Source organism: Corythoichthys intestinalis, chromosome 12, assembly GCF_030265065.1.
Source record: "Corythoichthys intestinalis isolate RoL2023-P3 chromosome 12, ASM3026506v1, whole genome shotgun sequence".
Lineage (NCBI taxonomy): Eukaryota > Metazoa > Chordata > Actinopteri > Syngnathiformes > Syngnathidae > Corythoichthys > Corythoichthys intestinalis.
The window spans coordinates 10840240-10866710 of NC_080406.1; the positions used below are offsets into that span (position 1 = coordinate 10840240).

At 40.4% G+C, this 26471-nt stretch overlaps 1 protein-coding gene across 3 annotated transcripts; it reads right to left on the reverse strand.

Moving 5' to 3' along the window:
* jam2b (junctional adhesion molecule 2b) lies at nucleotides 1-24866 on the reverse strand. Of its 3 annotated transcripts, none has more exons than XM_057852456.1 (10): nucleotides 24788-24866; nucleotides 14707-14772; nucleotides 13178-13288; nucleotides 12949-13098; nucleotides 9204-9385; nucleotides 8982-9090; nucleotides 8800-8907; nucleotides 1005-1023; nucleotides 879-921; nucleotides 1-792 (listed from the first exon to the last, which is right to left on the reverse strand). In XM_057852456.1, the coding sequence occupies exons 1-10, from the start codon at nucleotides 24825-24827 to the stop codon at nucleotides 754-756; spliced, it is 867 nt and encodes a 288-aa protein (XP_057708439.1). In that variant the 5' UTR covers nucleotides 24828-24866; the 3' UTR covers nucleotides 1-753. The 3 variants fall into 3 exon arrangements, with proteins under 3 accessions (XP_057708439.1, XP_057708438.1, XP_057708440.1); XM_057852455.1 differs by lacking the exon at nucleotides 24788-24866 and adding an exon at nucleotides 15518-15603; XM_057852457.1 differs by lacking the exon at nucleotides 14707-14772 and having other exon boundaries at nucleotides 24788-24853.
* Nucleotides 24867-26471: the final 1605 nt, after the last annotated feature.

Genomic DNA, 26471 nt, shown 5'->3' on the forward strand with positions numbered 1-26471 from the left:
GTATAGGAACGTCATCTACATGCAATGACACTTTTCGGCCCCTTAAACTCTACCTATGCCAAAACTGATATCAATATTATCTGATTGATTTTTATCTTAATACTTTTATTATTTTTTCCTTCTAAATTCCCAATTTGAATATTGGTTATTTTTGCGTGCATGTTTAAAAATCAATTTGGGAAACAAGATTCTTCAATGCTTTCAGACAGGTTTGTTTGGTTTGGTTTGGTTTGGTTTGGTTTGGTTTGGGTGTTTGTTTGTTTGTTTGTTTGTTTGTTTGTTTGTTTGTTTGTTTGTTTGTTTGTTTGTTTGTTTGTTTTCCTTATTCCACAGCCCATCAGTGAAAGGGGAATTATAACACATTCACACACAAACAGGTTTGTAAAACAGAGTATACATTATACAAGGAAAATAAAGATTCTATGTACGTAAAAAATAAATCAAATGCAGTGGGAATCATTGGTAGTTTACCAAAATGAGTGAAAATAGGGCATTTGACCCTTATACTGGCACCATTGGTGGAATTTCTTTAGTCCTCGCAGAAATAGCAAATAGACAAATAATGAAAAAGAATGAAAGAAGTTTTTAGCTCACATAGAAATGGCAGAAATTGTGTCTGGGGTCCAGTAAGGATGATGAAAAGTCTGCTTTAAGTTTTGGTCGTTAGGAAAATACCAGCATGGGCGAGCTAAACAGTCCAGGACATTGAGGAAGAAATGCTAAATTCTGAATTGGTTGACAAGATTTCACATGTTAGATCATGAAGGACTGAGTTGGTTTGTATGTCTTGATCTGTGGACAACACACAGACATGTAAACACTTCTTTAAATTAATCAGGAACTTTGTTTATCAGCAAAAACTAACAAAGTGGACTCACGTTGTGAATAGGTGGAGGAGGAGGAGGGTTGTACGACTTGGTGCTGGAAAACAAAGCGCTCGTGTTTTTGAACTGTTCACAAATAGATTTGTTTTATGTCAAAAGAAAAGTCTAAAGTTTTCTCACCTTTTTGTCTTCTTTTCTTCTGGTTGGAGGGAGAGAAAAAAAGGGATGATCATCTATTCACATCATAGTCAGAGTCATAATAAATGATAAACACGGTTGTCTTTTACATTAGGGGTGTGACAAAATATCGAAATGGTGATATATCGTGATACTTTTTATCCCAAAAGGTTATCGATACGCTCCTGTCAAGAATCGAGATATCGTTTTAAAAGGGTGTCAATTAAATTTTTTATTTATTTTTTTAAATAGGCTGCCATTGATGGTGCTCGACGCCCAATCCATTTAGACTGGGAACGTTCGTTCATTCAAAACCAGAGCATTCACAGTCATTTGGTCCGATTTTCGGGGCATGTACAGGTCACTTGCTTTTCATTTTAGGGTCATTTACTGTTGAGTTTGAGTCACTGCCTATTTATTTGGGGGATTCCCATATCACTTCCTGTTAGGGTTGTTCTGATCATGTTTTTTTGTTCCCGATCCGATCTCGATCGTTTTAGTTTGAGCAGGGCCAGCCCAGCCTATACGCAGACTATGCAGCTGCTTAGGGCCCCTGACCACTAGGGGGCCCCCAATCTGGCGATTGTTTAATTTATATTCTATTTTGTTTACTACAGTTCGCTTTATTTGACTTTTGTGAGTTTTGATACTTGATTACAAGCTTAAAAAAATAAAAGTTCTTCCTTAACTTCTTTCCTCTTTTAGAAAAAGGTTTGGCGCTATCTACTGTAAGTACTGACAATCATTTGGGGTGAGAAGTTTGAAGTATGCAGTGCAACAAAATCTGATTAATATACAAAATATGGAATTATGGGTTGGATTGCATGTATGGGTTTCACAGTACACTGTGACGAAATGGTGGGCCAAAAATATGGGCCCCTTTGCATTATTTTGCTTAGGGCCCCCAAAAGGGCCTGGGCCGGCCCTGAGTTTGAGTATCTGCCGATCCCGATATTTCCCGAACCAATTGCTTTTTTTTGCTCCCGATTCAATTCCAATCATTCCCGCTAATTTTTCCCGATGATATACATTTTGGCAATGCATTAAGAAAAAAATGAATAAAACTCGGACGAATATATGCATTCAACATACAGTACATAAGTACTGTATTTGTTTATTATGACAATAAATCCTCAAGATGGCATTTACATTATTAACATTCTTTCTGTGAGAGGGATCCACAGATAGAAAGACTTGTAATTCTTAAAGGATAAATGTGACTTTATATATTGTGACTAAATAGTGCCATCTAGGGTATTTGTTGAGCTTTCAGTAAATGATACTGTAGCCATTTAACTGTTCTGCCCAAATGCATGATGAGAAGTGCAACCATGACTGTGCGTAGTGGCACCAATTCATATATCTTCTCTGCGTTGGGAAATAACATAGAGCGTTAAGAAAAAGATCAACTACTACCTTTCTTCCCCACATTGCTTCCCACGATATTTCTAATTGTTGAGAAAAGGATTGTAAGGCTTTAGCCAATTAAAAAAAGGCTCCAAAGACTGCCAAAATTCACTCTATTCATTTTAGAGAGAGATAGTTCGTTGCTCCTTGTCTTTCAGTTGTCCAGCAGTAGGTTGAAGTCGTATTAAATGAAAAAAGTCCCTAGTTTTTTGCTAAGTCACGTTTCCGTCTAATGGAGGTGAGAACACGAAACATCTTGTACTGTTTAGCGTTTATTGTTGTTTTCGAGATGTTTATAGTTAGCGCCGAGTGCGATGCTAATTAGCGACTTCGCTTACATGTATTTCCAAGTTCTAAGTTGTGCGTTGTTTGGTGGTGTACATAAGTTATTCCAGATGCAGAACGTTTAAAACCAGGATTAAGTACAGTAGCAACACTACAAACATGCCAAATAGTACAGAAATCTGTGAAAACAAAGTATATTGGTTAAAATAAGTCTTATTTATAAAGACGCTTTGTTTGTTTCCAGAAAATGTGGAATTTATTCCACCAGTGTAAATTTTATTGTATTGTCTAGAGAAATAGGAACTGCCTTTGAAACAGCTAATTTTTTTGCACCTTCTTGTGCAAAAGAGCATTTCAAGGTCAGCTGTGTGTTGTATAGGCATGTTGAGAAATAAGTACTGCCTTTAAAATAGTTTTAGCACTTTCTTGTAAAAAAAAAAAAAAAAAAAAAAAAAAAGAAAAGCAGTTTAAAGGCAGCTTTTTGTTGTATGGGCATGTTTCCATTGTTCCTGTTGAATCATTATGATATTTTAAAAATAAATAATGGACATAAATTTGTTTGGCTACTTTATTATTTAGTAATGCATGATGCATTGATAATCATGATAATCGTAATCATCGTCAATACCGTGATCATCATTCAATAATCGAATGGTAGCACCCTGAATCGTAATCGAATCGTGAGGAGCCTAAGGTTGCACAACTCTAGTTCCATGTAGGGCTGCAGCTATCGAATATTTTAGTAGTCAGTTAATCGATGGACTAGTTAGTTCGAATAATCGAGAAATCAGATCAGGAACATGAAAAATTAAAATACCTGAGCTGAGCCTCAAACGGTATAAGTTTATTTTAAAAAATGAGGATCTATGTAAAACAAAAGAACAATTGGCTAACTTACATAGAAAAAGTCTGCTAGCTTAAATGCTACAAAATGCTAAAGTTTTTTTTACAATACTCTAAACAAATGGTTCAGACACATACCGTAATTTCCCGAATATAACGCGCACTTTTTTCCCCAAAATCAACTTGTAAAATCATGGTGCGCATTATACAGGGTACAGGGATGGAGACAGAAATATATACATTCACCGGCCACTTTATTAGGTACACCTGTCCAACTGCTGGTTAACACTTAATTTCTCATCAGCCAATCACATGGCGGCAACTCAGTGCATTTAGGCATGTAGACATGGTTTAAAACAATCTCCTGCAGTTCAAACCGAGCATCAGTATGGGGAAGAAAGGTGATTTGAGTGACTTTGAACGTGGCATGGTTGTTGGTGCCAGAAGGGCTGGTCTGAGTATCAAAGAAACTGCTGATCTACTGGGATTTTCACGCACAACCATCTCTAGGGTTTACAGAGAATGGTCCGAAAAAGAAAAAATATCCAGTGAGCGGCAGTTCTGTGGGCGGAAATGCCTTGTTGATGCCAGAGGTCAGAGGAGAATGGCCAGACTGGTTCGAGCTGATAGAAAGACAACAGTGACTCAAATAACCACCCGTTACAACCAAGGTAGGCAGAAGAGCATCTCTGAACACACAGTACGTCAAACTTTGAGGCAGATGGGCTATAGCAGCAGAAGACCACGCCGGGTGCCACTCCTTTCAGCTAAGAACAGGAAACTGAGGCTACAATTTGCACAACCTCATCGAAATTGGACAATAGAAGATTGGAAAAACGTTGCCTGGTCTGATGAGTCTCGATTTCTGCTGCGACATTCAGATGGTGGGGTCAGAATTTGGCATCAACAACATGAAACCATGGATCCATCCTGCCTTGTATGAACGGTTCAGGCTGGTGGTGGTGGTGTAATTGTGTGGGGAATATATTCTTGGCACTCTTTGGGCCCCTTGGTACCAATCGTTGGAACGCCACAGCCTACCTGAGTATTGTTGCTGACCATGTCCATCCCTTTATGACCACAATGTACCCAACTTCTGATGGCTACTTTCAGCGGGATAATGTGCCATGTCATAAAGCTGGAATCATCTCAGACTGGTTTCTTGAACATGACAATGAGTTCACTGTACTCAAATGTCCTCCACAGTCACCAGATCTCAATCCAATAGAGCATCTTTGGGATGTGGTGGAAAGGGAGATTCGCATCATGGATGTGCAGCGGACAAATCTTGCACCAATTGTGTGATGCCATCATGTCAATATGGACCAAGCTCTCTGAGGAATGCTTCCAGCACCTTGTTGAATCTATGCCACGAAGAATTGAGGCAGTTCTGAAGGCAAAAGCGGGTCCAAGCCGTTACTAGCATGGTGTACCTAATAAAGTGGCCGGTGAGTGTATATATTATATACATATATATAATTTTTTTATTGACACGGCCATGTTGTGTTAAAGAAAACGTATGCGACGATCCGTTGCCGACCATTACAGTACATGACGTCACCATTTTGTTTCGGTAATACTTCACTCTGATTGGTCGAATGATTTCGTCTGTGTTAAATTCAGCTTTTTTCACTCTTCATAAAGCACAGAATTTAGCTTCTTGAACTCATTTGAGTCAACGTTTATTGCAGCTCAGCAACTCGGACCATAACAAACGTAACAACAGACTTCCTGCGTCCGTCAACTATACCTGTCCCTCGGGAAACTCAAACCCAAATAACAATATTTCCAGTTGTTACAGTAGCGATGCGCTCGTTCCAATTTCCGACTTTGGTCCTCACTTTTATTTTACCGTATCAATCCATGGAAGAAACATTTCTTCATCATTATGAACCGATCAAGTTATACAGCAGCCTTTAAAAGAAAAGTCATATCTGTTTTGTTTTCTCCTGGATTTTGGGAAGTTGGAGAAGTTGTCAGATCATATTATTACCGTGCATATTGTCATTTTACGGTAATGTTTTGAACTACCAATGTGCTATGCTGGTGCTGTGTTTCACCAGTTAGCAGGGGTGAAAGTGGGCCAGAACGGTCAGGAATGCAGTTCCGGTATAAAATTCAGGGCCAGAACGCAGTACCGGTATAAGATTCAGGGCCAGAATGCTGTTCCGGTACACGGTGCTTTGATTCCGAAAAAATGACGGCAACTGTCAAAACGCTATGTAAAAAATAAATAAATAAAAATGCCAAGTTGCCACTCATGCATTTCATCGCCGAGAAGAAAACAATCTACTAACATCAGATTTACATAGACAAGTGGTAACAACAAGCATAATAAAGTGCTTGTGTAGCGTAATCCGATCCCACCAAAAGTTATTATTTATTTTATTCCACAGACGGCATGGAGGTTTCCCCAGCTGCTGCAGTTATCTGAGTCTGACGATGATGAGTCACGTCAATGTGCGAAAGCAAAACGTCTGGACTCATTTATCCGTTCAATTGGGTTGACATACCGACATGTGATCAGCAGAGATAGTTAGCTCTGATTGGTTCAAATGTGCATGTTTTCTGGAACAGCAAAAAAAAAAAAAAAAAAAAAAGGTTGTTGAATTGATGCGACAAAAAAAGGGCAAAGCAACATAAAATGGATCAAATCTTTAAGAACAACGAAAGAGTTGAGGAGGCTTATTTATAATTTTCAGTTTTATTTGCTCTGATGGGGAGGTTCAGAACATCTTAGCTGTCAATGTGCACTTTGGACTTACAGTGTATCACAAAAGTGAGTACACCCCTCGCATTTCTGCAGATATTTAAGTATATCTTTTCATGGGACAACACTGACACTTTGACACAATGAAAAGTAGTCTGTGTGCAGCTTATATAATAGAGTTCATTTATTCCCCCCCCCCAAAATAACTCAAAATATAGCCATGAATATCTAAACCCCTGGCAACACAAGTGAGTACACTGCATGGGAACTACGTACATCCCAAAATGTCCAAATTGAGTACTGCTTGTCATTTTCTTTCCAAAATGTCATGTGACTGGTTACAGGAGTGCTGTCAGCATTGCTGCAGAGATTGAAGAGGCGGGGGGGGGGTCAGCCTGTTAGTGCTCAGACCATACGCCGCACTCTACATCAAATTGGTGTGCATGGCTGTCACCCCAGGAGGAAGCCTCTTGATCACATGACATTTTGGAAAATGAAAGAAAAAACAAAAACAAAATGAAATTTCTGGCTCTGTGGTGACCTGCACGTCAGGGAGTTCTGGCAAGAAATTCTAGCCACTTTCACCCCTGCCAGATAGTAAAATGGCATTTCTGTATCTGTACACAAGCTCTGTTTTCTTGTATTCTTCTATTTATTGGTGCTAAAATTAGGGTGCGCATTATACACGGGTCAGGGGTCGCGTTAACCGAATATTTTCCGTCGTTGACCGGTTTTTTAAAACGGTGACGGAAAAAACTGAAGTCCATCCGTCATTTTGACAGGTTGCAATTCACACCCCAGACCACAAGGTGGCGAGTGAGCATATTAATTAGCTATTGTCTCTTGATGCATGACGTCGTTGGCCTAAAGGCGGTAACACACCAGCAACGTCAACGTGGCGTCAACGATCCCGCCGCGATAAAGCACCAGTGACGCTCGGCATCAATTTCCATAGGACGCGTTTCACGAGCAGCGCGTCTGTGGAGCGGCTCGATCGGTTCACGCGAGGATTGCAAGATCGCGCAAGAATAGCGGGTATTAAAAGGTAATAAAACAACAACACTTTGCCTTTCAGACCCCGCGTATTGGCCAGCTTTCTTTTTGAAAGAAAGAAGAAAAAAGAAGTCATGTGCTAAAGCAAAAAGCAATACCAATGACAAAGATTTCAACATTTTTTTTCTTATGAACATTTTTCTAAGCTTTATTGATGTTTTTTCTCAAGTTAAAGCACCACGCAGGAATTAATTTAATTGTGTAGCAGGATTTGTGTATTATTCGTATTAATTGCAGGTGTTTTAGCTCATTTCAGTTTATTTTATTTATATAGTAAGTTACGATTGCATATTATTTTGAAAATCGACCGGATTTTTACACGAGTGACTTCCGGCCTGCCCGATCCTACCTAGTAGTATTGACGCAACGTCTCGCGTCAAAAAACAAACTCTGCTGTTCTTTTCGCGTGCGTCGCGTTTAGCGCTTCTGGGACGCGTCTAACACGCGGACGCACTGCGACTGGTGTGCATTGGCTGATTGACTTTAACGGCCGCGTTTCGAAGCGTAATCGCGGCGAGATCGTTGACGCGACGTTCACGTTGCTGGAGTGTTTGAGCCTTTACTCGGAAAAATGTCAAGGCAACTGAGCGTCCGAACTAAGGCTACGTTCATACTACAAGTCTTAATGCACGAATCCGATTTTTTGTCATATCTGCGCACTAATTCGCAGTCCGACATGCGCTGAGCAAGACGACCCGCATGCGCAGAAGCATCAAAACAAATGACCATACAATCACACATGCTGGCTGTCATCCGTCATTCCAGGGATATCATATTTTGCTTATTAAAAAGAGGACACAAATAACAGGCATAAATAATCCCTGTACAGGTTTATATTCAAAGTATATGGATCAATAGCATGCACGCACTGTTCGTGCATGTCACACACACATACGAGCATTTTGCCCCAACTCTCGGCCGTGTAAGCAATGTTGAAATATTGGTTATATGGAGCAGAGAGAAAACCGATCATTCTCAGGCTTATCCTCAAACCCTTTTTTTTTTTTTTTTTTTAATGACTTGTCAAGTCCGACCCTTCCTAAAAAGCCGTGTTCAAGGCAAGCTAGGCGCTAATAACGCACAGCTGCTTGATGTGTGATGGCGCAGTGTGGATTCTCTGTTAAGCTTATTCGGACAGAATATTAATTAAAGATGAATGAAAACTAAATACTATTGAATATGTCATTATTAACATTTTAAAAATTTAAGTGACGGGTAAAAATAGATTATGACCGGATTTTTATGACCCTGTCAGTCAAAATGACAGACAACGAAAAAGTCTAGCGCATCCTCTGACACGGGTACAATAATTTTCCCTAGATTTTACAAGTAAATTTGGGGTGCGCGTTATACACGGGTGCGCCTTATATTCGGGAAATTACAGTATCTTATTTTGCTTTCAAGATTGCTATCTCAGTTGTTACATTTTTTTGTGACCGTAGTGGTGCGTATCCTTAATCTTCCTTTGTAATGTGCACACCAAAGTAAAAAGTTACTCACTCTTACAGCATCCTCGACGTCGGCATACACACACACAGATGCAGCAGAGGAGTGTGAGAATCACAAAACCTGAAGCACCAGCGATCAAGATAGCAATATCCACTGGATCTGCGAAAAATACAGGATAATCTGTTTCATGAGTGCAGTATGAGAGCGTTAGGCAGAAAAAAATCTTGACTTACAGTCAATAACTTTAAGTTGTTGTGCCACACAACTCTTGGGTGACCCAACACTGTTGGAGGATTCGCAGCGATACATCCCAGAATCCACCTTGGATACGCTTGTAAACTTCTGCTCCAGGCAGTGAGAGAGGAAGAGCAACAGCTGCACGTGTTCCTTCTCGAGTCCGTACGAGCGCACAAGTGTGTGCTCAGCATGTGTCACACAAGTGGGGGCTCACTCACCAGCGTGCCTCTGTGCGTGTCCATGCTGTACGGCGTGTCGGACGAGACCTTCAAGGCCCTGTTGTCTTTGTACCAGCTGTATGTGGCCGGGGGCACACTCTGCTTGTCTTTGCACAGCAGCTCCAGGTCGGAGCCTACAAACACGGAGCGGGGAACCTCGCAAGACGGGATATGCGGGGGTACTGAGAACACAGAAACGGCAGCAAATTAGAAACTGACATTTGCTTAGCTGTAAAGTAACGTCTGAAAACAGTCCGATCAAATTCAAATTAAAAGTGAGATAAATCCTCTTTCACACTGTCAATAAAAACTTCATTCATTTACCATTATTTCAGACTATCGGGCACAGATCAACACTGAATGAATGAATAGCCTCCAGGTGAGCTGGACAAAAATTAAGTACTGTCAATTTTTCAAAAAAAATAAAGGATTTTAAGTGCACTTTATAGTCTGAAAATTAGTGTTGCAACGATACCATTTTTTGGCCCCGATACCGATACCTGGCTGTGCAGTATCGGCCGATACCGATACCATACCGATACCACCCCGATTATATATATATATATATATATTTTTTTTTTTTTTTTACAAAAGAGCTACATAATTGGATGTGAAATCATTGCTATCAAGGCTTTGTCAGGCTGTTGCTTACCTTTGCAAAATAGGAAAAACACTAGTACAAAGTATAATACTAGCCCAACAGTAAGAAAGTAAAAATAAGTTCATAATAATAAACTCTGAATGAACTGAGTAAACATTTTTTTAAACCTCTCAAAGGCCAAACAGTGCAACTTTCATGAAATTATTGTCACATTCTGCTGTTGGTTAGATTGTGTTTTGTTGCTGGGCTGTTAGTGGGGGTGTTCCTGACGTCGCACCTGAATCCAATGCGGGCTCATCAACGCAGCATTTAAGCACGGGTGAGCTCAGAGAAGGCTGCCGAGATATTTGCTTTGTTGATCGCCATTTCACATCTCGCACTATAGTCTCGCTACATTTGCTTGTTACGCCCGTGCATTGGGTTTTTTCTGTTAGTGTGCTGCACTCGTTTGTAACCTCTACCCTGTGCAGGTATTTGAGTGTTTTTATTTGGGCTTTTTGGCTCGCTGCCTATCGTCTTATTTAATCTACGAGTTTGTAGTATTGAGCTCCGTCGACCTGCTGTCACGGACTCCTTTTGTTATTTCTTCTATCCCGCGATCGCGTGTTATTTTTTTGTTTGCAATCATCAAACCCTTGTACTTATCCCCCGCTTGTTGTCCGCTTCGAGGTCCAACCTTGTTTCCGCATTTGCGGACGCTCACAATTGTAAGTAATAATAATTGACTACAGCATCCCGTCTCTCTATTAGCCTCGTTTTTTCGGGAGGGGGTGGGTCCCTTATTTCTATTTCTGAAAGGTGGCAACCCTACTTTGGAAACAGTTCCCAAATTACTGCAGCATTTCTTTCAATAAAAGACAATAAAAGTAAAGTCGACGTAGTGAACTGACCAGAGATTGTTGCACCTGTACAGCGCCCTTCGTCTGGATAGCAGTCCTGCTCTTGCAGGCTCAAAATCGTTGTGTTCGTTCACGTTTCGTCTTCACATGTTTTATCAGGTTCGAGGTATTGAAACTGGCCGATTTAACTCCACATCTCGAAACTTTCAGGCCGCAAATCTTGCACGCAGACATTGATTTTAATTGACGGGATTTATATTTTGAAATATTTCCCGACCGCCGCCATGTCGCCCTTGTCAGCCATGTCATTGGTCAGAAGTGGCTATTGGCCCGTTCTCATTGGTCAGGAGCAGGCCAATAGCGATAGCTGTTTGGTGTTCACGTGTCATCACACAACACAGCGACAAAGTGTAGTGAGCGCCAGGAGAAAAAAAAAGGCTGCGGTCAAATGTTATAATAATGGACCGGTAAATGGTATCGGCGCCGTCTTTGTTGGTACTCGCCGATACCGATACCACCATTTTGGGCCGGATCGGCGCCCCCTGCCGATACTAGTATCGGTATCGGTGCATCTTTACTGAAAATACTGCAAGACTTTTCTTACATACTGTACAGTCCCTGACAAAATTCTTGTCGCTTCTCCATTTTGTAGAAACAATTGCTGATAACCTGACTTTTAATTATTCAATTGGTTTCAGAAATGGCTCATATGAAAGCAAAGACCCTACCAAATGATGTTGAATGTACAAAGATATATTTGTTTCATTGAAAAAAGATTTGTCATTCAATGAAGACATAAAGGTCAAATTTTGGCTAGACAAAAGTTTTGTCGCCTACAGAAGGTAGTGTGAAAATTGAACAAAAAATGTACTTCAAATACAAAAATATGTTACATATCATAAGCGAATTAAGTAGTGGTGCTGTGAGATCCAAATTTAATATTTTGTATGACTTCTATGGGCTTCGGCAAGGATTCATACAATTTATTGATGAAGTCATCAGGAATATCAAAGAAAGCAGTCTTGCATGCCTCCCAGAGTTCATCAACATTCTTGGGTTACGTCTTCCATGCTTCCTCTTTCATCCTACCCCAGACATCCTCAATGATGTTCATGTCTGGTGACTGGGCTGGCCAGTCCTGGAGGATCTTGATCTTCTTTGCCTTGAGGAACTTTGAGGTAGAGATTGAAGTATGCGACGTAGCCCCATCCGTCTGCAGAATTTGTCCCTTTTTATGGTTAGGAATGTAAGAGGCAGCTAAGATTTGTTGATATTTCAGACTATTTATCTCTCAGGGTGCAGACAATTAAAAAACCGTGAGGCATTTACCAAGGCCGACAGCCTGTCAAAAGGATAGACACTGGAAAAGTGGCAAAAGGTGGATTTTTCAGATGAATTTTCCATTGAATTACACCACAGTAGCCACAAATATTGCAGGAGACCTACTGGAGCCCACATGGATCCGAGATTCACTCAGAAAACAGTGGAAGTTTTGGAGGTTACATCATTACCAAAATCATGGTCTGGGGTTACATCCAGTATGGGGGTGTGCAAGACATCTGCAGGGTGGAAGGCAACATAAATAGTCTGAAATATCAACAAATCTTAGCTGCCTCTTACATTCCTAACCATAAAAAAGGACAAATTCTGCAGCAGGATGGTGCTCCATCCCATACTTCAATCTCTACCTCAAAGTTCCTCAAGGCAAGGAAGATCAACATCCTCCAGGACTGGCCAACCCAGTCACCAGACATGAACATCATTGAGCATGTCTGGGGTAAGATGAAAGAGGAAGCATGGAAGACAAAACCCAATAGTGTTGTTGAACTCTAGGAGGCATGCAAGACTGCTTTCTTTGATGTTCCTGATGACTTCATCAATAAATTGTGTGAATCCTTGCCGAAGGCCTTGGAAGTCGTACAAAATATTAAATTTGGATCTCACAGCACCATTACTTAATTCGCTTATGTTATGTAACATATTTTTGTATTCGAAGTACATTTTTGGTTCAATTTTCACACTACTTTCTGTAGGCGACAAAACTTTTGTCTTACCAAAATTTGACCTTTATGTCTTCATTAAATGACAAATCTTTTTTCAATGAAACAAATATATTTTTGTACATTCAACATCATTTGGGAAGGTCTTAGCTTTCATATGAGCCATTTCTGAAACCAACTGAATAATTAAAAGTCAGGTTATTAGCAATTGTTTCTACAAAATGGAGAAGCGACAAGACTTTTGTCAGGGACTGTATATCCAGGTAGCGCATTATATTGTGCAGGTGTGCCTCACAGGCGCATACCATGTACATCAAGTGTCACCGTGGCCTCTCCGAAGCTGACGTGGTCATCACTAGCAGTCACCTCACAGCGATATTCCCCAGAGTCTTTCTCTGTCACCGAGTGGATGGTCAGAGAGGCACCGTCCATCTCAGCCCGCCCTGCGTAGGCGCCTATGGTGGTTGGAAATACTGCAATTGCGGTTTCTAACACAGAAACAAATTGAAATTGGTGCGGGAGGTCGTCACCGACTGGTAAATTTGTTATTGAAGTAGACAAAGGTCACAGCTTTTCCTTTCTTCTTCCACTCTATTCGAGGGTTCTGCTCTTTCTCAGTGCGGAAGTTGCAGGAGAGTACAGCATCTAAAGTACAGGACACATGTATGTACAGTAATTTGATAATATGATATGCAACATCACATGTCTTAGTCTGTAAGGAAAATGTTATGCACTGTAGTGCCTTAACATATACACTGCTGGCCAAAAGTATTGGCACCCCTGCTATTCTGTCAGATAATGCTCAATTTCTCCCAGAAAATGATTGCCATTACAAATGCTTTGGTAGTAATATTTTTGTCTGTTTTGCTTGCAATAAAAAAAAAATAATAATAAAAAAGAGAATAAAATAAACAAATCAAATAATTATCATTTTACACAAAACTCCAAAAATGGGCCGGACAAAAGTATTGGCAACCTCAGCCTAATACTTGGTAGCACAACCTTTAGACAAAATAACTGCGAACAACCGCTTCCGGTATGCATAAATGAGTTTCTTGCAATGCTCTGCTGGAATTTTAGACCATTCTTTTCTGGCCAACTGCTCTAGGTTTCTGAGATTTGAACGGCGCCTTCTCCAAACTGCCATTTTCAGATGTCTCCGCAGGTGTTCTTCGGAATTCAGGTCTGGACTCATTGCTGGCCGCTTTAGAAGTCTCCAGTGCTTGCTCTCAAACCATTTTCTAGTGTTTTTTGAAGTGTGTTTTGGGTCATTGTCCTGCTGGAAGACCCATGGCCTCTGAGGGAGATCCAGCTTTCTCACACTGGGCCCTACATTATGCTGCAATATTTGTTGGTAGTCTTCAGACTTCATAATACCATGCACACGGTCAAGCAGTCCAGGGTTAGAGGCAGCAAAGCAACCCCAAAACATCAGGGACCTCCGCCATGTTTCACTGTGGGGACCGTGTTCTTTTCTATGAAGGCCTCGTTTTTTTTCCTGTAAACTCTATGTTGATGCCTTTTCCCCAAAAGCTCTGCTTTTGTCTCATCTGACCATAGAACATTTTTCCAAAACGTTTTTGGCTTTCTCAGGTAAGTTTTGGCTAACTCCAGCCTGGGTTTTTTATGCCCTGGGTCAGAAGTAGGGTCTTCCTGGGTATCCTACCATAGAGTCCCTTTTCATTCGGACACCAACGGATAGTACAGATTGACCCTCGGACTGCAGGACAGCTTCAACTTTTTGGATATTCTTCAAGGTTCTTTATCCACCATCCGCACAATCGGTTGTTTGCAGTTATTTTTTCTAAAGGTATTAGGCTGAGGGTGCCAATACTTTTTTCCGGCCCATTTTTGGAGTTTTGTGCAAAATGATAATGATTAAAAAAAATTCCCATTCTCTTTTGTGTTTTTCATTGCAAGCAAAACAAATGAAGATATTACTACCAAAGCATTTGTAATTGCAATCATTTTTGGGGAGAAATTGAGCATTATCTGACAGAATTGCAGGGGTGCCAATACTTTTGGCCAGCAGTGTATATACAGCAGATGAAAGCAATGCTCACCTGTGTGTTCATGGACCTCAACTTTGGTTTTAGAGGAACTTACTGTCACGGACATAGTGACAGGACCTGCAAAGAGCTAAATTAATTAGACATCTGAAAGAAAACAAACACCAAAAGGCACTAATCAAATTTGTTACAAACAGAATTCCTTGTTCTTTCAAAGGTCTTTTTTTTTTTACTGGAAATACTGTAGCTCATGGACACTAAGAAGCTCTTGTTTTTCAAGGGAATTGTGACCCTCATGCAGGAACAATCACAAAATACAGGTAAAAAGCAATTATGTTTAGACCCACAGGAGTTCACAAAGAAAAAAACATGCCCATTGCAAGGCATTTGGAGGTGCCTATGAAATGTTGAGACTTACAGTGGGGCAAATAAGTATTTAGTCAACCACAAATTGTGCAAGTTCTCCCACTTAAAAATATTAGAGAGGCCTGTAATTGTCAACATGGGTAAACCTCAACCATGAGAGACAAAATGTGGAGGAAAAAGAAAAAGAAAAACCCATTGTTTGATTTTTAAAGAATTTACTGTATTTGCAAATCATGGTGGAAAATAAGTATTTGGTCAATACCAAAAGTTCATCTCAATACTTTGTTATGTCCCCTTTGTTGGCAATAACTGAGGCCAAACGTTTTCTGTAACTCTTCACAAGCTTTTCACACACTATTGCAGGTATTTTGGCCCATTCCTCCATGCAGATCTCCTCTGGAGCAGTTATGTTTTGGGGCTGTCTTTGGGCAACACAGACTTTCAACTCCCTTTCTAATAATTGCTCCCACAGTTGATTTCTTTACACCAAGCGTTTTACCTATTGCAGATTCAGTCTTTCCAGCCTGGTGCAGGTCTACAATTTTGTCTCTGGTGTCCTTCGACAGCTCTTTCGTCTTGGCCATAGTGGAGTTTGGAGTGTGACTGACTGAGGTTGTGGACAGGTGTCTTTTATACCGATAATGAGTTAAAACAGGTGCCATTGATAAAGGTAACGAGTGGAGTCTCATTAGACCTCATTAGAATAAGTTAGGCCTCTTTGAGAGCCAGAAGTCTTGCTTGTTTGTAGATGACCAAATACTTATTTTCCACTCTAATTTGGATGTAAATTCTTTTAAAAAAATCAAACAATGTAATTTTCTGTTTTTTTCCCCACATTCTGTCTCTCATGGTTGAGGTTTACCCATGTTGACAATTACAGGCCTCTCTAATCTTTTCAAGTAGGAGAACTTGCACAATTGGTGGTTGACTAAATACTTATTTACCCCACTGTATTAAATAGCGTTTCACTGATACCCTCAGTTGTTTGTTTCCAGCAATATTTAGCATTACATTTGTAAACGATTTGCCAATTAATGTTTATAACAAAATAAAGCTGAAACGATTACTGAACTAGTTCGAGTTATTCGATTTTAAAAACTGATTGAGGAATATTCTCCACCTCGAGGAATCGTTTAATTTTGCCAGCTCTAAGCATGATGTTTTGCCTGGACTACTTATAATGCAGCACAACGCGTTGACGTCACATGAGTACAGGAATAAGGCAGAGGCGGCGGATATACAGTGCCTTGCAAAAGTATTCGGCCCCCTTGAACCTTGCAACCTTTCGCCACATTTCAGGCTTCAAACATAAAGATATAAAATTTTAATTTTTTGTCAAGAATCAACAACAAGTGGGACACAATCGTGAAGTGGAACAAAATTTATTGGATAATTTAAACTTTTTTAACAAATAAAAAACTGAAAAGTGGGGCGTGCAATATTATTCGGCCCCCTTGCGTTAATACTTTGTAGCGCCACCTTTTGCTCCAATTACAGCTGCAAGTCGCTTGGGGTATGTTTCTATCAGTTTTGCACATCGAGAGACTGACATTCTTGCCCATTCTTCCTTGCAAAACAGCTCGAGCTCAGTGAGGTTGGATGGAGAGTGTTTGTGAACAGCAGTCTTCAGCTCTTTCCACAGATTCTCGATTGGATTCAGGTCTGGACTTTGACTTGGCCATTCTAACACCTGGATACGTTTATTTTTGAACCATTCCATTGTTGATTTGGCTGTATGTTTTGGATCATTGTCCTGTTGGAAAATAAATCTCCGTCCCAGTCTCAGGTCTTGTGCAGATACCAACAGGTTTTCTTCCAGAATGTTCCTGTATTTGGCTGCATCCATCTTCCCGTCAATTTTAATCATCTTCCCTGTCCCTGCTGAAGAAAAGCAGGCCCAAACCATGATGCTTCCACCACCATGTTTGACAGTGGGGATGGTGTGTTCAGGGTGATGAGCTGTGTTGCTTTTACGCCAAACATATCGTTTTGCATTGTGGCCAAAAAGTTCAATTTTGGTTTCATCTGACCAGAGCACCTTCTTCCACATGTTTGGTGTGTCTCCCAGGTGGCTTGTGGCAAACTTTAAACAAGACTTTTTATGGATATCTTTGAGAAATGGCTTTCTTCTTGCCACTCTTCCATAAAGGCCATATTTGTGCAGTGTACGACTGATTGTTGTCCTATGGACAGACTCTCCCACCTCAGCTGTAGATCTCTGCAGTTCATCCAGAGTGATCATGGGCCTCTTGGCTGCATCTCTGATCAGTTTTCTCCTTGTTTGAGAAGAAAGTTTGGAAGAACGGCCGGGTCTTGGTAGATTTGCAGTGGTCTGATGCTCCTTCCATTTCAATATGATGGCTTGCACAGTGCTCCTTGAGATGTTTAAAGCTTGGGAAATCTTTTTGTATCCAAATCCGGCTTTAAACTTCTCCACAACAGTATCTCGGACCTGCCTGGTGTGTTCCTTGGTTTTCATAATGCTCTCTGCACTTTAAACAGAACCCTGAGACTATCACAGAGCAGGTGCATTTATACGGAGACTTGATTACACACAGGTGGATTCTATTTATCATCATTGGTCACTTAGGACAACATTGGATCATTCAGAGATCCTCACTGAACTTCTGGAGTGAGTTTGCTGCACTGAAAGTAAAGGGGCCGAATAAAATTGCACGCCCCACTTTTCAGTTTTTTATTTGTTAAAAAAGTTTAAATTATCCAATAAATGTTGTTCCACTTCACGATTATGTCACACTTGTTGTTGATTCTTGACAAAAAAAATTAAATTTCATATCTTTATGTTTGAAGCCTGAAATGTAGCGAAAGGTTGCAAGATTCAAGGGGGCCGAATACTTTTGCAAGGCACTGTATTTGATTTCAACCACTCATGAATATAGAGGTAAAGACGAAGACGCCGACGAAAGTGAAGAGAAAGACACCAAGAAAAAGAAAATGTCAAAAGTGTGGGATCATTTCAAGCTGGACACCAACAGGTGCATAACACTACAGCACTCTCTTCAATGCTGCAGCTCTACCGAAGGCACCCTGTTTACTCTGAGAGAGGAGGAGCGATACTCGGGACAAGGTAAAATTTAACGTCGCGCTAATAAATAAGATTAACGTTACTTTAACCTTGCTAACACAATGGTAGCCCTGCGGAGGGCTGGGTTTCTATTAATTGTGGCTACTTTCTATGCGTGGTTAACGTGGCTTTCATACAGGCTTTATTTAATCTGTAAAAACACAGCACTGTAGAGTGATGAGGGTGTAAAATTAAAACAATAAAGCAAAGGCGTAGGTATGGATAGGGACGGTAGGGGCATAACACTACCAACTTTTCAGGAGGCTCATATTGTCCCCACCAACCTTTATTAAGCAACCTTATATGCATTATACAATGAATTCAGTTATACAGGTCATTTAGATTGTCTTCACATACGTTTTAAGGAAAGAATTGACACTACCATTATTAAGTGAATTATTTTCACTATGTTCAAACTTACATTTATCCCTTTTCACTTGCTGAATGCGCCGGTCCATTCCCCCCCCCCCCCCCCCCCCCCTCAAATGCACGTTTGATTGGCTGATGACTTGACCCACCCCCGACACAAACATGCATACTCACTTTCACACAGCCCCTCAAGAGGCTCAAATTGTCGACTAGGGGTATTACAAGTTTTTTTCAGCCAGCAGCAGCCATTGTAAGTAAGTTAAAAAGACGTCTCAAGAGGCTCAAATTGTCCCCACCAACCTTTAAGCAACCGCTCACTTTCACACAGCCCTGATAGGAATACATGTCGACAACATGCCGCCTCCTCCACCCCCTTCGAAGACGAGGGATATTACAAGTTTTTTTTTGGCCAGCAGCAGCCACTGTAAGTAAGTTAAGAAGACGCCTCAAGAGGCTCAAATTGTCGACGAGGGGTATTCCAAGTTTTTTTCGGCCAGCAGCAACCACTGTAAGTAAGTTAAAAAGACGCCTCAAAAGGCTCAAATTGTCCCCACCAACCTTTAAGCAACCGCTCACTTTCACACAGCCCCGATAGGAATACATGTCGACAACATGCCGCCTCCTCCACCCCCTTCAAAGACGAGGGATATTGCAAGTTTTTTTGGGGGGCCAGCAGCAGCCACTGTAAGTAAGTTAAGAAGACGCCTCAAGAGGCTCAAATTGTCGACGAGGGGTATTCCAAGTTTTTTTCGGCCAGCAGCAGCCACTGTAAGTAAGTTAAAAAGACGCCAGTGTTGTGGAGGTGGGAAACACACCACTAATTTTGCTACTTGAAGTCCGACCTGCACCAGAGTTAGCATTACATTAAACTGTGTTAATTTGCTAACCTGCAAAACTCGAGTAGGAAGCTGCTTAGAGAGAAATGTCCGTTTGTGTTTTCTACTTTTAACGTTAATTAAACTGTGAGAAATGTAGTGAACTCTGCTGGAAACTATTGTACCAGAAAAACATGAGCAAAAAGCTGCTTAGAGAGAGACAGGTGCTGCACAACCTCAAATGTTGCTCATAAAACACAACATACCGTAATTGTCGGACTGTACACCGCTACTTTTTCCTTCATTTTGAATCCTGTGGGTTATAGTTCAGTGCGACCTATTTGTTGATTTATTTGGGTTAATAGGTAACACTTTATTGGACAGCGGCGTCATAAGACTGTCATAAGACCTTCATAAATATGGCATGACCCTATCATGGGCATTACTGAATGCTTATGACAGATGTTAGTAAGTGTCATCCTGCAAATTATGTTACTAACTCCATTTATGTCCAGCTTGGATCTTTTATGTTCATTCAAAGTGAGATAATTTGCCGGGTAACACTAAATGACATCTGTTATAAGCATTCATTACTTCTCATGACAGTGTCATGTCATAATTAAGAAGGTCTAATGACAGTCTTATGATGCCGGAGTCAAGTAAAGTGTTACCAAATACCATAACTAGCTATTAACGAAACAACTGAAACAGTAACTGAAGAAAGAATTAGCACAGAACATGAATTTTGATTTTTTCATTTATATGTGTAGTGCTGCAATGCATGCTAGGTGGCATATTGGGCTACAACAGTGTTGACAGTAGAGGTTGACTGCCTCCCCCAAGGGAGCAGTGATGGCCAAATTAAGCTTCTTGAAGCAATGAAGCCTTGCAATTGAAACACAGGGGAAAAACACCTAACTTTTAAGTGATGTGTGTTATCAAGCGTAATTACATTTTGAGGTTTGAATTGAGATTTTTTTTTTTTTCTAAAGATCTTAAGTTTTTGGAGTGAAAGCATTGATTTTTTTTTTTTTTCTAGTCACATCTCAAGGTCCAATTGTTGGCTGTTTTCAACAATGTACATCTGAAATAAAGTTTTTGGAGTGAAAGTAGTGAATTTGTTTTTTGTTTTTTTTTCTGGTCATATCTCAAGGTGCAATTGTTGGCTGTTTTCAATAATGTACATCTGAAATAAACTCATTGATTGTCTAAAAATGGGTCAATAATAGGTTTAATGTCTTGTTTTCTCATGTATATTGATAATTGCTCTTTACCAAAATAAAATGTTTTATCCGATTACTGGATTAATCGATGGAATTTTCAGTACAATACTCGATAACTAAAATATTCGATAGCTGCAGCCCTATAACAAAATTCCTGTTTCAATGTTCTTTGAGTGTGTGACGGCCAGGGGGGTCCGTATGTGCATGTGGTGCCTGGTGGTACCAGGACTGCTGCGGCTTCGGAATGTAAAAGTGATGGACGACTTTAGATGAGGTGGTTTCCCACCCCCCGATGCTGATAACCTCCTTTCTCAAGCACTTGCTCACACTAAAATAATGTAGAACTTATAAAAAGAAGGAAGGTTTGAGCACATGCACTGCTGGCCAAAAGTATTGGCACCCCTGCAATTCTGTCACATAATGCTCAATTTCTCCCAGAACATCTTTGCAATTACAAATGCTTTGGTAGTAATATCTTCATTTATTTTGCTTGCAATGAAAAAACACATAAGAGAATTAAAAACAAAAAAAAATAAATCATTATCATTTTACACAAAACTCCAAAAATGGGCCTGACAAAAGTATTGGCACCCTTTGAAAAAAAAATCTTGTGATGCTTTTGTGTAATCAACAGAACCTGTTACTTACGTGTGGCACATACTGTGGGGCAAATAAGTATTTAGTCAACCACTAATTGTGCAAGTTCTCCCACTTGAAAATATTAGAGGCCTGTAATTGTCAACATGGGTAAACCTCAACCATGAGAGACAGAATGTGAAAAAAAAAAAAAAAAAAAAAAGAAAATCACATTGTTTGGTTTTTAAAGAATTTATTTGCAAATCATGGTGGAAAATAAGTATTTGGTCAATACCAAAAGTTCATCTCAATACTTTGTTATGTACCCTTTTTGTTGGCAATAACAGAGGCCAAACGTTTTCTGTAACTCTTCACAAGCTTTTCACACACTGTTGCTGGTATTTTGGTCCATTCCTCCATGCAGATCTCCTCTAGAGCAGTGATATTTTGGGGCCGTCGTTAGACAACGCGGACTTTCAACTCCCTCCACAGATTTTCTATGGGGTTGAGATCTGGAGACTGACTAGGCCACTCCAGGACCTTGAAATGCTTCTTACGAAGCCACTCCTTTGTTGCCCTGGCTGTGTGTTTGGGATCATTGTCATGCTGAAAGACCCAGCCACGTCTCATCTTCAATGACCTTGCTGATGGAAGGAGATTTTCACTCAAAATCTCTCGATACATGGCCCTATTCATTCTTACCTTACACAGATCAGTCATCCTGGTCCCTTTGCAGAAAAACAGCCCCAAAGCATGATGTTTCCACCCCCATGCTTCACAGTGGGTATGGTGTTCTTCGGATGCAATTCAGTATTTTTTCTCCTCCAAACACGAAAACCTGTGTTTCTACCCAAAGGTTCTATTTTGGTTTCATCTGACCATAACACATTCCCCCAGTCCTCTTCTGGTTCATCCAAATGCTCTCTAGCGAACAGCAGACGGGCCTGGACATGCACTTTTTCCAGCAGGCGGACACGTCTGGCAGTGCAGGATTTGAGTCCCTGGCGGCGCATTGTGTTACTGATAGTAGCCTTTGTTACTGTGGTCCCAGCTCTCCGTAGGTCATTCACTAGGTCCCCCCGTGTTGTTCTGGGATTTTTGCTCACCGTTCTTGTTATCATTTTGACATCACGGGGTGAGAGCTTGCATGGAGCCCCAGATCGAGGGAGATTATCAGTGGTCTTGTATGTCTTCCATTTTCTAAAATTGGTCCCACAGTTAATTTCTTTACACCAAGCGTTTTACCTTTTGCAGATTCAGTCTTCCCAGCCTGGTGCAGGTCTACAATTTTTTCTCTGATGTCCTTCGACAGCTCTTTGGTCTTGGCCATAGTGGAGTCTGGAGTGTGACTGACTGAGGTTGTGGACAGGTGTCTTTTACACCGATGAGTTAAAACAGGTGCCATTAATACAGGTAACAAGTTAGACCTCTTTGACAGGAAAGTCAATTACATGCAATGACACTTTTTGGCCACCAGGGGGCCTGGCCCCTCCTTAAACTCCGCTTATGAATAGTGTCAACCTGTACTATCCGTCAGCGTCTGAATGAAAAGGGACTCCATGGTAGGATACCCAGGAAGACCCCACTTCTGACCCAGAGACATAAAAAAAGCCAGGCTGGAGTTTGCCAAAACTTACCTGGGAATGCCAGAAACGTTTTGGAAGAATGTTCTCTGGTCAAATGAGACAAAAGTAGAGCTTTTTGGGAAAAGGCATCAACATTACAGTGCCCTCCATAATTATTGGCACCCCTGAAAAAGATGTGTTTTTTAGCTTCTAGTAGATGTTTTTTTTAATTCAAATAATATGGGACCTCACACAGAAATACACACGGTCCCAGGCTTCAACTGGGACCGTGTGCTTTGGTCAGATAAGACAAAGATTGAGCTTTTTGGCAACAAGCACTCTAAGTGGGTCTGGCGTGCCAAGAAAGACGTGCATGCAGAAAAGCACCTCATACCCACTGTGAAGTATGGGGGTGGGTCAGTGATGCTGTGGGGCTGTTTCGCTTCCAAAGGCCCTGGAAACCTTGTTAGGGTGCATGGCATCATGAATGCTTTGAAATACCAGGACATTTTAGATCAAAATCTGTTGCCCTCTGCCTGAAAGCTGAAGATGGGTCGTCACTGGGTCTTTCAGCAAGACAATGACCCTAAACATATGGCCAAATCTACACAGAAATGGTTCACCAGACACAAAATCAAGCTCCTCCCATGGCCATCTCAGTCCCAGACCTTGTTTTGTTGCCAAAAGGGGGTTGTACAAAGTATTAACACCAGGGGTGCTAATAATTGTGACACACATTATTTCATGTCAAATATTTTTTTCTTTATGTGGGATTTTTTCCCCACTGAATGAATGTTCTTGTATTGAAGGATGGATTTTTGTCTTTTTTTCCATTAAGGTCCCATATTATTTGAATTTTTTAAAAAAAATATTAGAAGCTAAAAAACACATCTTTTTCAGGGGTGCCAATAATTATGGAGGGCACTGTAAGTTTACAGGAGAATAAACGAGACCTTCAAAGAAAATAACACGGAAGCGGTTGTTTGCAGTTATTTTGTCTAAAGGTTGTGTTACCAAGTATTAGGCTGAGGGTGCCAATACTTTTGTCCGGCCCTTTTTTGGAGTTTGGTGTAAAATGATAATGATTTGTTTTTTCATTCTCTTTTGTGTTTTTTCATTGCAAGCAAAATAAATGAAGATATTCCTATCAAAGCATTTTTAATTGCAATCATTTTCTGGGAGAAATTGAGCATTATCTGACCGAATTGCAGGGGTGCCGAGACTTTTAGCCAGCAGTGTAGTGAAGAAAAGGGGCAACTGCACTGTTTTGATCATCTCCAATTCGAGTCTAGCATTAAAAACGTAGGAATTTGACGACACATCTGTTAATGCGACTGTAGAAAACTGCGCTACTTGGCTCATTCAGCTATGTCAAAATACTAGAAACACCTCACACTTCTTCACTTCAGTGTGAATAAAAACTGAGCATTACTATTTTTTTGTAATTGTAAAATTTTCAAAAGGCCGATCACACTGGATTTCATTAAATGGTGCAGGTAGTTTGATCCAATGTTGTTGTCCTAGGCTATCATGCAGTCTTCATGGGACATTTTAGGGTTAAATCTGAGCTCCAAGGTTCAATGTGAAGTTCTGATTGGAATTTATAATTCTGGAGGTCAGAAGCGTGATGCAACAGTACACTAAACATCCAGTCCAATACAAGAGTTTTAGCAGAAAGATGTTTCTAATTTTTAGATGACTTACACTTTATCTGAACTGAAGCCAACGTGTACTTCAGCAATGTCTTTAGTCCTGATATCGCATGTATCACAAAAGTAAAGGTTTCGTGCAAAAATTGAGTTGTCAACAAATTGTCTTGAGTTTAAGACAAGCAAAAAACTTTTTAAAAAGCTATAATAAATTTAAAATGTATGGGTTTATTACATTTTTTTCCCCTTCCCATGCATTTTATATTTATAGTGTTCAAGTTTTTTAACACATTAAAGTTGCAAAAGTGTAACTGTATGTGTGCAAGCATTCAATTTTAAAGTTAACTAAACAAACACTGTGGTCACCATGTTGCAGTGCATGTGCAGGGTTTTTTTTTTTTTCATGCAATCTTTGGCACGGTTGTATGAAACTAATATAGTAAAACATGCAAGTAGGTGATATATTTGTTTGTTTTTAAACACTCACTGTGTATGCAGAGTAGAAGTAGTATGAGCGAGAACATCATCGTCGTCGCCTTCTCATCCAACACCAGGCGTGGGTTTCCCTCGTGTGTGCTTGCGTGTGGACGTGAGTGTGTAAACCTTCTTAAGTTTCACAGTGGGGGTGGGGGGGAAAAAGGCGCGAGTGCTTGTTGTGGAGCAAATGACAACACGTGACTGTGACGACACTTTGTTTTGCTTCATCTTCAACATTGTCATCATCACAAGTGGTTGGAGACATTTGACCCAATTAAACATCAATATTATTATGGTTTTATTATTATACCTAGGAGTATTGGTACATACACAAAACTTAATTTACAGTCCCTGACAAAAGTCTTGTCGCTTATCCATTTTTTAGAAACAATTGCTAATAACCTGACTCTTAATTATTCAATTATTTTCAGAAATGGCTTATATGAAAGCTGAGACCCTCCCAAATGATGTTGAATGTACAAAAATATATTTGTTTCACTGAAAAAAGATTTATCATTTAATGAAGACACAAAGGTCAAATTTTGGCAAGACAAAAGTTTTGTCGCCTACTGAAAGTAGTGTGAAAATTGAACAAAAAATGTACTTCAAATATAAAAATATGTTACATAACATAAGCGAATTAAGTAGTGGTGCTTTGAGATCCAAATGTAATATCTTGTATGACTTCCATGGGCTTGAAGGACTGCATCCATGCGGTTCGGCAAGGATTCATATAAGTCATCAGGAACATCAAAGAAAGCAGTCTTGCATGCCTCCCAGAGTTCATCAACATTCTTGGGTTTCGTCTTCCGTGCTTCCTCTTTTATCCTGTTCATGTCTGGTGACTGGGCTGGCGAGTCCTGGACCATCTTGATCTTCTTTACCTTGAGGAACTTTGAGGTAGAGATTGAAGTATGCGATGGAGCACCACCCCGCTGCACAATTTGTACCTTTTTATGGTTACGAATGTAAGAGGCAGCTAAGATTTATTGATATTTCAGACTATTTATGTTGCCATCCCCCCTCCGGTCTCTCACACACCCCCATACTGGATGTAACCCCAGACCATGATTTTGCCACCACCAAACTTCACTGTTTTCTGAGTGAATCTCAGATCCATGCAGGCTCCAGTAGGTCTCCTGCAATATTTGCAGCGACTGTGGTGTAATTCAATGGAAGATTCATCTGAAAAATCCACCTTTCGCCACAAAACAGTGAACTTCGGTGGTGGCAAAATCATAGTCTGGGGTTACATCCAGTATGGGGGTGTGCGAGAGATCTGCAGGGTGGAAGGCAACATAAATAGTCTGAAATATTAACAAATCTTAGCTGCCTCTTACATTCCTAACCATAAAAAGGGACAAATTCTGCAGCAGGATGGTGCTCCATCGCATACTTTAATCTCTACCTCAAAGTTCCTCAAGGCAAAGAAGATCAAGATGGTCCAGGACTGGCCAGCACAGTCACCAGACATGAACAGGATGAAAGGGGAAGCATGGAAGACGAAACCCAAGAATGTTGATGAACTCTGGGAGGCATGCAAGACTGCTTTCTTTGATGTTCCTGATGACTTCATCAATAAATTGTATGAATCCTTGCCGAACCACATGGATGCAATCCTTCAGGCCCATGGAAGTCATACAAAATATTAAATTTGGATCTCACAGCACCACTACTTAATTCGCTTATATTAT